This window comes from Lycium barbarum, chromosome 10 (assembly GCF_019175385.1).
Source record: "Lycium barbarum isolate Lr01 chromosome 10, ASM1917538v2, whole genome shotgun sequence".
Taxonomy (NCBI): domain Eukaryota; kingdom Viridiplantae; phylum Streptophyta; class Magnoliopsida; order Solanales; family Solanaceae; genus Lycium; species Lycium barbarum.
In genome coordinates this window covers 11,958,025-11,968,609 of record NC_083346.1, presented here as the reverse complement: position 1 = coordinate 11,968,609, position 10,585 = coordinate 11,958,025, and the positions used below count along the sequence as shown (strand labels likewise).

The following is a 10,585-nucleotide window of genomic DNA, read 5'->3' as shown; positions in this document are numbered from 1 at the left end:
TATTAAAATTATGGGCCATTTGGTGGTAACTTTTCTTCGCCGTTTTGTCTGAAATTCCCAAAAGGGCAAAAACCGCCATGAAAACATAAGCTTTGAATCTCCATTTATAAGCTTGAAGAAACTACAAATTTCATAAAATTGAACGAGAACAAATACAAAACTGTAGCAATGAAGGGATTATTAGGAAGATTGATAACTCGAGCTAGTCTCCGCACAAATAAATTGTTCGCAAAAGATAAAAATGGTTCACTTTCCACATCTCGTCGATTTCTATATGGTTTATCTTCTTCCAATACGCCGCATAATTTCTCAGATTTCACTTCGTTAAAGAATTCACAGTTTCCTTCTTCACACCTTTCTTTATTGAGCCGTTTTGGAGGTCAGTTTTTGCTATTTTCAGCTTTGTTATTTTTTTTTTTTCAGATTGGTCATTAGTGGATGCTTCAGTTTTTTTGATAAAGATTGAATTTTTATTATCTACTGTCTTTTGTTATTAGCTTAGGCTACTGTTTTGCTCTAGTTATTGTTCCTTTTTGACCTGCTTTGTTTTTGCTTTAGCTTTATTATGAGCTGAGGGTCTATGGGAAACAGCATCTCTACATCCCACAGTAGGGGTAAGGTTTGCGTACACTACCCTCCCCAGGCCACACTTTGTGGGATTGTACTGGGTATGTTGTTGACTTCTTGTTGTTGTTATTGGTCATTAGAGAACCTCTAATTTGTCTTGTTGTGTATTGGAATAAAGAAGAAATAATGGTAAAAAACATACGTGAACTGTCACTTTTTCTCGCAGGTTTCACACCCAATTATCAGTTTTCTATATTCGGCTACCTTTTTTTCTTTTTTCTTTTTCATATTGGTCATTAGTGGCTGCTTCAATTTTTGATAAAGATTGAATTTTTATTATCTACTGTCTTTTGTTATTCGCTTAGTGTACTGTTTTGTTGTAGTTATTGTTGCTTTTTTCCTTTTTGACCTGCTTTGTTTTTACTTTATTCTGAGCCAAAGGTCAATCAGAAACAACCTCTTTACCTCCCAAGGTAGGGGTAAAGTTTGTGTACACTCTACCCTCCCCAGACCCCACTTTGTGGGATTGTACTGGGTATGTTGTTGTTGTTATTATTATTGGTCATTAGAGAACCTCTGATTTGTCTTGTTGTGTATTGGAATGAATAAGAGATAATGATAAAAAACACAGCTGAAGTATCACTTTTTCGTGGGTTTCACACCCAATTATCAGTTGTTATCTTTTCCGACCTGAACTATCACTGTCTATGTATTTAAATACACCTAGTTGGGTGTGATAGTTCAGGTAGGAAAAGGGAACAACTGGGAATAACTGATAGTTGGATTGAGGTGTGTTTTTTTAATACATAGATGGTGATGGTGATGGTTCAGGTAGGAAACGGAATCAATTATAGTTGGGCTGTGAAACTCGCGAAAAAGTGATAGTTCATGTGTGTTTTTGAACATTAACCCAATAAAGATACTTGAATGTCTTATCTGTTGATGTACATTAATACGAGCTTATATTTGACGTACATTTTACGCCTACATACGAGTACAATTGGTGTACTTTGTTTTTTTTTTTTTTTTAAATCTGGAAAATGTTGGGGGCCAAGGACGAGGGAAAAATGCAAAGTTGGACTCTTTCGGCAGAGTGTTTCATAAATTTAAGATTTATTTTCCGGACGATTGATGAAGTTGAACTTCCACTTTCAATAGTGACAAGAAGGATGGATGATACCAGTCCTGATTGATTGCTTTATAGGTGAAATGTGGAGTAACATCAGTAAAAGTGTAAAACGTAGAATGATTTTCAGCATCATACTAAATTGAAAGGGGAATGGTGCCAAAATCAGACTCTGGTATGATGTGTGGGTGGGGGAGATAAGTTTGAAAGATAGGTTTTCCTTTCTGTATAACTGTTCTGCAAATGAGTAAGGTAGAGTGTCTGAGTTTTATTCCTCCAGTGGGTGCCAACTGAATTTTAGGAGAGGTTTTAATGATTGGGAGTTGCAGGAACTCTAGCAACTAATACAATTGCTGGGTACAACAGTGGTGGATGAGAATAAAGAGGATGGTTATGGTCTGGACAGCAAGTACTGATAGGATATATTCAGTAAAAAGCTGCTGTAATCTTCTTCAGGAACAATATGAGCTGAGCTAGCCATGGAAAATGTTATGGAAAACTAAAGCACCCGTCAAAGTTGCCTGTTTTTGGGTGGGTTGACATTAGGAAAGCCTGTTTAACACAAGATAATTTGCAACGGAGAGATTTCATTATCGTGTCTTCTTTTCTCCCATCATTTCTTGCTTTTACAAAAAGATTAAGACTTTATAGCTTACACAATTGTTCTAGTATTTGGCTGATGTGATAAATGGGCATGCTAACTGTTAGATTTTGTGAATATGTCTAGTAGCTCTATCACATGCCCGAAGAATGGTGATGCAGTACAATGATTCCATTGTACAAGAACAAGGGCGACATTCAAAGTTGAAACAACTACAGAGGGATCAAGCTGCAAAACCACACTATGAAAGTGTGGGAAAGGGTGGTGGAGATGAGGGTGAGGAGAGACGTGTCTATTTCAGAGAACCAGTTCGGATTCATGTCGGGTCGCTCAACTACAAAAGCTATTCATCTTGTACGGAGACTGGTGGAGCAGTATAGGGAGAGGAAGAGGGACTTACACATGGTATTCATCGACCTAGAAAAGGCATACGACAAAGTGTCGAGAGAGGTTCTATGGAGATGCTTGGAGGCTAGAGGTGTACCTGTGGTGTACATTAGGGCGATCAAGGACATGTATGATGGGGCCAAGACTAGGGTAAGGACTATGGGAGGAGACTCGGAGCACTTCCCAGTTGTGATGGGGTTGCACCAGGGATCAGCTCTTAGCCCATTTTTATTTTCCTTGGTGATGGATGGATTGACTCGGCAAATTCAAGGTGAGGTGCCATGGTGTATGTTATTCGCGGATGACATAGTCCTGATTGATGAGACTCGCATCGGAGTTAACGCTAAGCTGGAGGTTTGGAGACAAACTCTGGAGTCTAAAGGGTTCAAGTTGAGTAGGACCAAGACAGAGTACTTGGAGTGCAAGTTCAGTGATATAGTGCATGAGGCTGACGTGGAAGTGAAGCTTGGCACCCAGGTCATACAGAAGAAAGATAATTTCAAGTATCTTGGGTCTATTATACAAGGAAATGGGGAGATTAATGATGACGTCACACACCGTATTGGTGCAGGGTGGATGAAATGGAGGCTTGCCTCCGGAGTGTTGTGCGACAAGAAGGTGCCACCAAAACTTGAAGGCAAGTTCTACAAAGTGGTGGTTAGACCAACTATGTTGTATGGGGCGGAGTGTTGGCCAGTCAAGAAATCTCATGTTCAGAAGATGAAAGTGGCGGAAATGAGAATGCTGCGATGGATGTGTGGGCACACTAGGAGCGATAGAATTAGGAATGAAGTTATCCGAGACAAGGTAGGAGTAGCCTCGGTGGAGGACAAGATGCGGAAAGCGAGGCTGAGATGATTTGGACATGTGATGCGGAGAGACGCAAATGTCCCAGTGTGGAGGTGCGAAAGGCTAGCTATGGACGGTTTCAGAAGAGGTAGAAGTAGGCCGAAGAAGTATTGAGGAGAGGTGATTAGACAGGACATGGACATGACCTTAGATAGGAGGGTATGGAGGACTCAGATTAGGGTAGAAGGCTAGTAGGTAGTCGCGTTTATCCTTTCTTACGAGTAGTTGCATGGCTCTATAGTTTCTTGTCCCTTGATTTCTGCGAGTATCTGTTTTCGCAGAATGGTTTATCATGGCTTATTCACTTTCGTTGTTTTCATTTTCATAATTGCTTTGAATTGTTTGCCCGTATCTGACCTTTCCTATGCTTTTTCTTGAGCCGAGGGTCTTCCGAAAACAACCTCCCTACCTAAGGTAGGGGTAAGGTCTGCGTACACTCTACCCTCCCCAGACCCCACGTTGTGGGATTCACTAGGTATGTTGTTGTTGTTGTCTAGTAGCTCTATCCAGAAAATTAGGATGAATTGTCTAAATCTCTTCTATTTTTGGTGTAAACAAAATTTGTGTGGGGAGATAGGAGACCTGGTAGATTTAATAGGACAAGTGTAAGTGTAAGTTTTTGTTGGGTGCTCCTTATACTTTTGCTGTAAAGATTACAATATTTTACTGTGAACACAAGTCGTTACCAATTCAAAAAAAAAATGTCTATATTCTGATCATGTACTTTCATTGAACAGGCCAGAAGAGGACCATGTTTATCCAAACTCAGTCAACTCCTAACCCCTTATCCCTAATGTTCTATCCTGGGAAGTCAGTTGTGGAAGGTGGGAGTGCAGATTTTCCAAATGCTCGTTCTGCCATGAATTCGCCACTGGCTAAGGCCCTCTTTGGAATAGATGGTACGCGTTCTCGTAACTTTGATGTTGAAAAGCCTTAGACGTTTAACATCTATGTTAATTTCATGGAGTGCTAAGAACCCTTATATTGAAAACAAGGACACTTTATTGCATTGCCGTGGAAATGTGTGGGGGATATGTTTATAATATTACCTATGGTTAGACTGGCATGGAATGTGTTTATATTATTAACTCTTCGGACTTTCATGAAAGAGATGCGGAAGAAAAGACGCCTAATTTAGTGCGGTTACATAAATTCAACCATCTAACATACTACAGACTACAGAGCAACATTTAGGCTATTAGAAAATCTTTTGTTGTTCTTATCATCTAGCTGACTGGCTGTGGGTTCAATGTTAAATCAAGGTAGCACCAAAAACGTCTAAGTTTTTGAGGCGATAGCTCGGGCTTTGCCCGGGCCCAACATGAACAAAGTTGCATTGTTTTATTATACATTGTAAACAAATCTGTAGTTACAATTTATACAACGACCAAAAGTCAAAGACTTAAAAGGTTGGTACAATATGTTCTGCTTAGAAGCTAAACGGAGAAAGTATTAAGCAGTTTGAGCATGTGTCGTTTGATCTGCACAGGGTAGAAAATAAGAACTATAAGGAGCATCCATGAAAATATCAAACCAAGAAAGAAGAGTCGCCAAAATTTGTCTGCTTTTTCTTATCGCAAATGTAAATTGGATAAGATATATGTTGGAGCTAAGAACGCATAGTTTATCCAATTTGTTAGCAACTAAGCATTTCTAAAGAAGCAGAAAAAGGGGGGAAGCAGAATGATGAATGGAACTGCAAAAAAGGAGCTATTCTCTAACACCCTTACGGATGGGAGAAATGTGAGTTGACAACGCTGTTGTTTTAGCACCCTCAGAGGGGAAATGTGAGCCGTAACAGTTTTGTCAACATAAACTTAAAGGGTGGAAGCAAAATGCTGAGTGGAACTACAAAGAAGGAGCTATTCTCTAACACCCCTACGGATGGGAGAACTGTGAGTCGAACACGCTGTTGTTTTAGCATCCTCAGAGGGAAAATGTGAGCCGTAACAGTTTTGTCAACATAAACTTAAACCTTTTAGATGCACTCATAAACATGGAGTCAGTAAAACACTGTAGAGTTGTGAGAACTATTAATAACTGCCCGCTGTGACTTTTCGGGTTCTTCTTCTTCACCCTTATCCTCTGAGATTTCCGGCTAATTTCATTCATGTAGTGAGAATAAGGAAACCTGCTCAACCCCGGACCCAGTTGTAAAGTTCTTTTTTTCTTGTTCTGAAGTCACTTTGAGTATCTATAAGTGATCGTAGTGGTAATTTTGTGCATTTCACTTGATTCTGGAAACTCCTCCATACGAAGTTGTAGATGATTACATACAATAGCTAAAAATTGAGGAATATGCAGCTAAACAACTGCAGCTTAAAATGCAAAAAAAAAAAAAAAAAAAAAAAAAAACGACAGGTAAAAAACTGCAGAAATTGCAGTTTAAAATGTGAAAGAAGCAGCTAAAAACAACAGAAACCGCAGGTAAAAAACTGCAGAAATTGAAGCTTAAACACGACAAAACAACAGTTAAAAACTTTAGAAAATAAGTAGTCAAAATTCAGAACTTAAGCATACCAATTGCAATTTTGAACCAAGTCATACTATGACATCCAACTCCACGTCTCATCAAAGTTTACAACCTTCACAAAACAAATTTTACGTTGCAGTTTACTTAGTAATTACAAAAATAATAATATAATGAACTCATTCTTATTCTGCTAAAGAAATGATTATATTTCCAGCGTACCAGCGCTAATTTGATCCTTCTTAACTCTTCAGTCATTAATTTTAGGAAATGAATTGAATTACTTACAGTTGCGCTCATAGATTTCCATTTTTCTTCTCCAGCTTTGCCAAACTTTATTTATAATGTCAAACCAAGAAGCAATCTATTGCTACGAACCAACTATTAAAGAAAGCAAAGCTTATCAAATAATCATCAAAAGCTTACAGCTGATACATCCTTCTCATTGCGATTTGCCTTTTTAAATGTCTTATAGAATTCCTCACTGCAATAGCACATATGATCATTTGTTGGTTACATCATATAACTATAGATATGCCACTGAATCTAAAATTTGTTATAAGAAAACGAAGCCTACGGAATACGAAGAAAGCACGGGAGGCCTCTTAGGCTTGTTAGGAGCTGTTTTGGCCTCTTTGTCTATGTCGAGTTCCTTTTATTTATTCACTCAACCAATCTATTGAACCATAAGCAGTAGGTGTTAAAGGTTCCCAGTTCACACAAATATAAAACAGCTACCTCCTTTGACAAAGCCTGAATCTCTGTTGAAGAATTAACCCCGCCCATTACTGGATTCTCACTTCCCTTGTCTTATTCCTAGAGAAAAATGTAGTTTAAGAGAGGTAATATTAACAAAGAATACAATTAGGAAAATATCACTGTGGTAACCTGTAATATTAGTATTGTCTTCCCCTAATTGAGGGATATGACAATTGTTAAACTGCAGAGACTTTGCATATCTCTGAGAGCCCTGCACAGTTCAGTCCTTCCCAATCTTACCTCTGCGTTATAGAGGATTAGAAAGGAGAGATAACTGATGAGAATTTGGCATATAAGTTGTAAAAGTACAGACAGTAACGAAATCCGCATAAAACTTGGAATGTCATTTGTAAGAAGTTACCACGGTGAATTCAGTAGAAGATAGTCTATAGCTCACAACATGCATTTATATCAAATTGAAAATTGGAACAACTATCTCCAAAGAAGAAGAAATAGCTAAGATTGTATTTTCCCATGTGGATTTTCTATCAAATTGAAAATTCAAACAACTTTGAGTACTATTTATGTGTTTGGCCGTTAATTAAACTCACCTTATTGATGCAGTAAGTGCAATTAGCCTGTGACTGACTGACTGTGCAAAACACCTACAAAAGTTCGAGGTAATGTTCTGCCTCATTCAATCGATAGACCAAGTAGAAAAAAAAAATTCCCTAAATTTAATGGGTTTAATCCAGAAAACATTAAAAGAAAAGGCATTAACAAATTTCAGCACACACCCTTTCTAGCATATGTAACCAGATAAAAATAAAAACTTTAACTTTAGCAAAATCTGAAATACCCATTTGAAGAATTGTCCAAATTTTGGCAAGAAGCAACCCAGAAAATAATAATAGAAAAGGCATTAACTTTAGCAATATCGGAGTACTCAGTTGAAGAATCATCCAATTTTTGTACCCACTTCATCCAAATCTTTTGGTGCTCATACAGAGAGTTCTTAGCAAGCAAAATCTTCCACCCAAAATTGAAAACACAGCAACGAAAGATTAGCTTAAAACGGGCACGACAAAACTCACCTAACAACAGTACAGGCAACGCACATCAACAGAAGAAGAAGATGAAAGAAGACTGAAAACTTTGAGATAAATATGAGAACATCAGTATTTGGGAGAGTTGTGAGAACGTGTCAAAGCCGGTGAAGAAAAGGAATAGCACACGTCAATACTGCAATTACAACAGAAATACAAAGGAATTAAATCAAATAGCGCCCAATTCCCCAAAATACCCTTACGATCTGAAGCAGCTCTCGTTAGCCGCTTCTATATAAGTAGTAATATATATTAAACCTGCACCATAACAGTGCAGCCATACTTACAAAAACCCCACCATGCTTAACTTCACAAGGAACCTATCATATCAACTAGTGATTCAGCCTCCTCTACATAGTTTTCTTTACACCAAAAGTGAAACAAAATAATTCAAGCAATAAACTGTCTAGAAATAGATACAGGCACAAATTTATTGCTATAATAAGGAAATAGTTTTGAGAACTAGCTATTTTTTGAATGTTGGGATAGCATTTTGTGCCTTATAGTTTTTTTTTCTTTTGAGTAAAAGGTAACTTTGTATTCACACAAAAAGCTCATCATAAGAGTGATGAGGTATAATCTTACTTCCCTTGGTAGGCAGAAACTGTCATAAAAAACAAGAAAAAACTAGACTTCACAGATGTCCTATGAATTCAACTAAAGATTCTGCTTCCCCCAGCATTTCCCATTTATACCAAAAATAAAGTAAACTAAGGCACTTCATCTTGATCTTCTGAGTGCTGCTGCTATTATCATGAAAACATCTTGCATTCCTTTCTTTCCATAATGTCCACCAGATGCATGCTGGTATGCTCTTCCACCAGTTCTCCTTAGATCTTCTTCTTCCAATTCCTTTCCAGCTGTTCAAAAGTTCAAAAGTGGTCTTTGGCATGACCCAACTCACTCCAAGTAAACACAAGAACATGCTCCACAGATTTACAACTGTTTTGCAATGCAGAAACAGGTGACCATTGATCTCTGCTTCTTGGTCACACATAAAACACCTTGAGCAAATCTGTGTACCTCTTCTTTGTAAAGCTTCATGAGTTCGGCATGCTCTTCTGACTACCAACCATGTAAAGCAGGCTACCATATGAGGAACTTTGACCTTCCAAATTAGCTTCCAAGGCCAATCTACTAGCATTGACTGATTGCTATTCATATTCCAATAACTTGATTTTACTGTGAAATCCCCCTTGTTTTGTAGCTCCCAGACAGGTCTATCAGGACCAGTTGAGGTGCCCTGGAAGGAACCTAATATAAACAAGTATTAGGGGAAGGTCGACAGCAAATCCCAAAGCAAGTTCGCCGTAACAAAAATGTTGTATTTTCTGGTACATCCTTGTGGATTGGATTAGTCTTTTTGGTGGGTATCCTTAATTCTCTCATCTCTGGAACCTATTCGTCGCAGACCAATGACCCCCTTAATTTTTCTCGGTTGTGAGACACAAGTGAATCATCGCTTTTGGGCGCAGGCAGCCCTCTACCATCTATCCCATTGCATTCCATCGTCTCGTATTGTACTGTGCCGTATCAGACCAGATAGATCCGACTAGTTCCGGGTTCGAATCCCGGGCAATCCATTATCATATCGAAATTCTAATTCTCTGTAGAGAAGTCCGTATTTTCCAATCAACAGCCACCTTGGTTGGTATTAGTGTGTGGGAATGGGAATGGCTTCCAAAATTCCCTTTAGCTCTACGGATGACTAACAAGGCAGGATCCAAGCGGTAGATGTCCCAGTGACGTCCGGCTCGAAAGCAAGAAGCAAGGGCGCAGCAGCTGACACAGAAGAGAGAGAGCAAGAGCACTCCTCAAGCCAAGGATGAGTGCCAAAGAGAAGATGCGCAAGCTAGTCTATCAGAAGGAGAAAGCGAGGGAGTGAGATTTTAGGAGGAAGAAAGAGAATTTTCTACTTAAATGGAATTGGAATTTCTTGGAATTTTCAACAGATACAAATGGAAAGAAATTGATTAAACATCCCTAGAAACAGACTTCTGCTAGATTAAAAAAAAAGTGATTGATTACTCGGATTGGAAGAGATTGCGTTTAAATACAGAGAAAGAGAGAGTCAGTCTCTTGAGCGACCAGTCGTACTCTGACCAGGCTTCGAAAAACTTCGAGATCACCGAGTTTCTCGGGAATCGAGTGGTCAAGAGCCTAATCAGGTCCCCTCACCATACCTTGTTGATAAGAGGATGATGGAAACTCTCCCAGAAAGGTGAGCAAGAAGAGTCTTCACTACTAGCTAGTATTGAAAGAAAAGAAGGCCTACCTTCGCTTTGTGCGCGTTGAATCAGGATTGTGAATGCCCATTTCGGGATAAGGAGTGGGCGTAGCGTCCTTGACTGGAAATCTTTCCCTTTGTCTGCTGCTCTAAACCTGGCCGTAAGCCAAGCATGGAGAGTGGAAAATAGGTTACACGAATCGAAATCCTATTCCCGGATTTGACTGATAGAACAAGTACAATAAAAAATCAAATAGAAAGAATTACAAAAGAGAGAAAGAAAGTAACTCCAGAAATAGACATTAGTCCTAATAAAACAAATAATATTAAAAAATTAGAATCGCCAAACAATATTTTCCAAATATTAAAAAGAAGAAATACTCGATTAATATGGAAATTGCATTATTTTCTAAAATTATTCAGGGGAGTACGGTCGCAAGACCGAAATTCAAAGGAATTGACGGATTTCTATAGTGTTGTAGCGTAGCAAGAAGCCCCAAATCCTTGATTTGGCCAGGAAAGACTACACTGCTTCGGGCCCAGGAAGCGAAGG

The 10,585-nt window shown here is 38.7% G+C and overlaps 1 protein-coding gene across 3 annotated transcripts in view; it reads left to right on the top strand.

The window, feature by feature from the left end:
- Positions 1–10,585, top strand: part of LOC132613834 (nifU-like protein 5, mitochondrial) — a 19,758-nt gene continuing 9,173 nt past the window's right edge. Inside the window, exons 1-2 of one of the 3 annotated variants that reach the window (XM_060328114.1) lie at positions 1–379; positions 4,268–4,429. In XM_060328114.1, coding sequence (XP_060184097.1) covers positions 169–379; positions 4,268–4,429 — 373 coding nt within the window. In that variant the 5' untranslated portion in view covers positions 1–168. Of the gene's footprint in view, positions 380–560; positions 669–4,267; positions 4,430–10,585 lie in introns of those variants that run through there. The other 2 variants (XM_060328115.1, XM_060328116.1) reach the window with 2 other exon arrangements.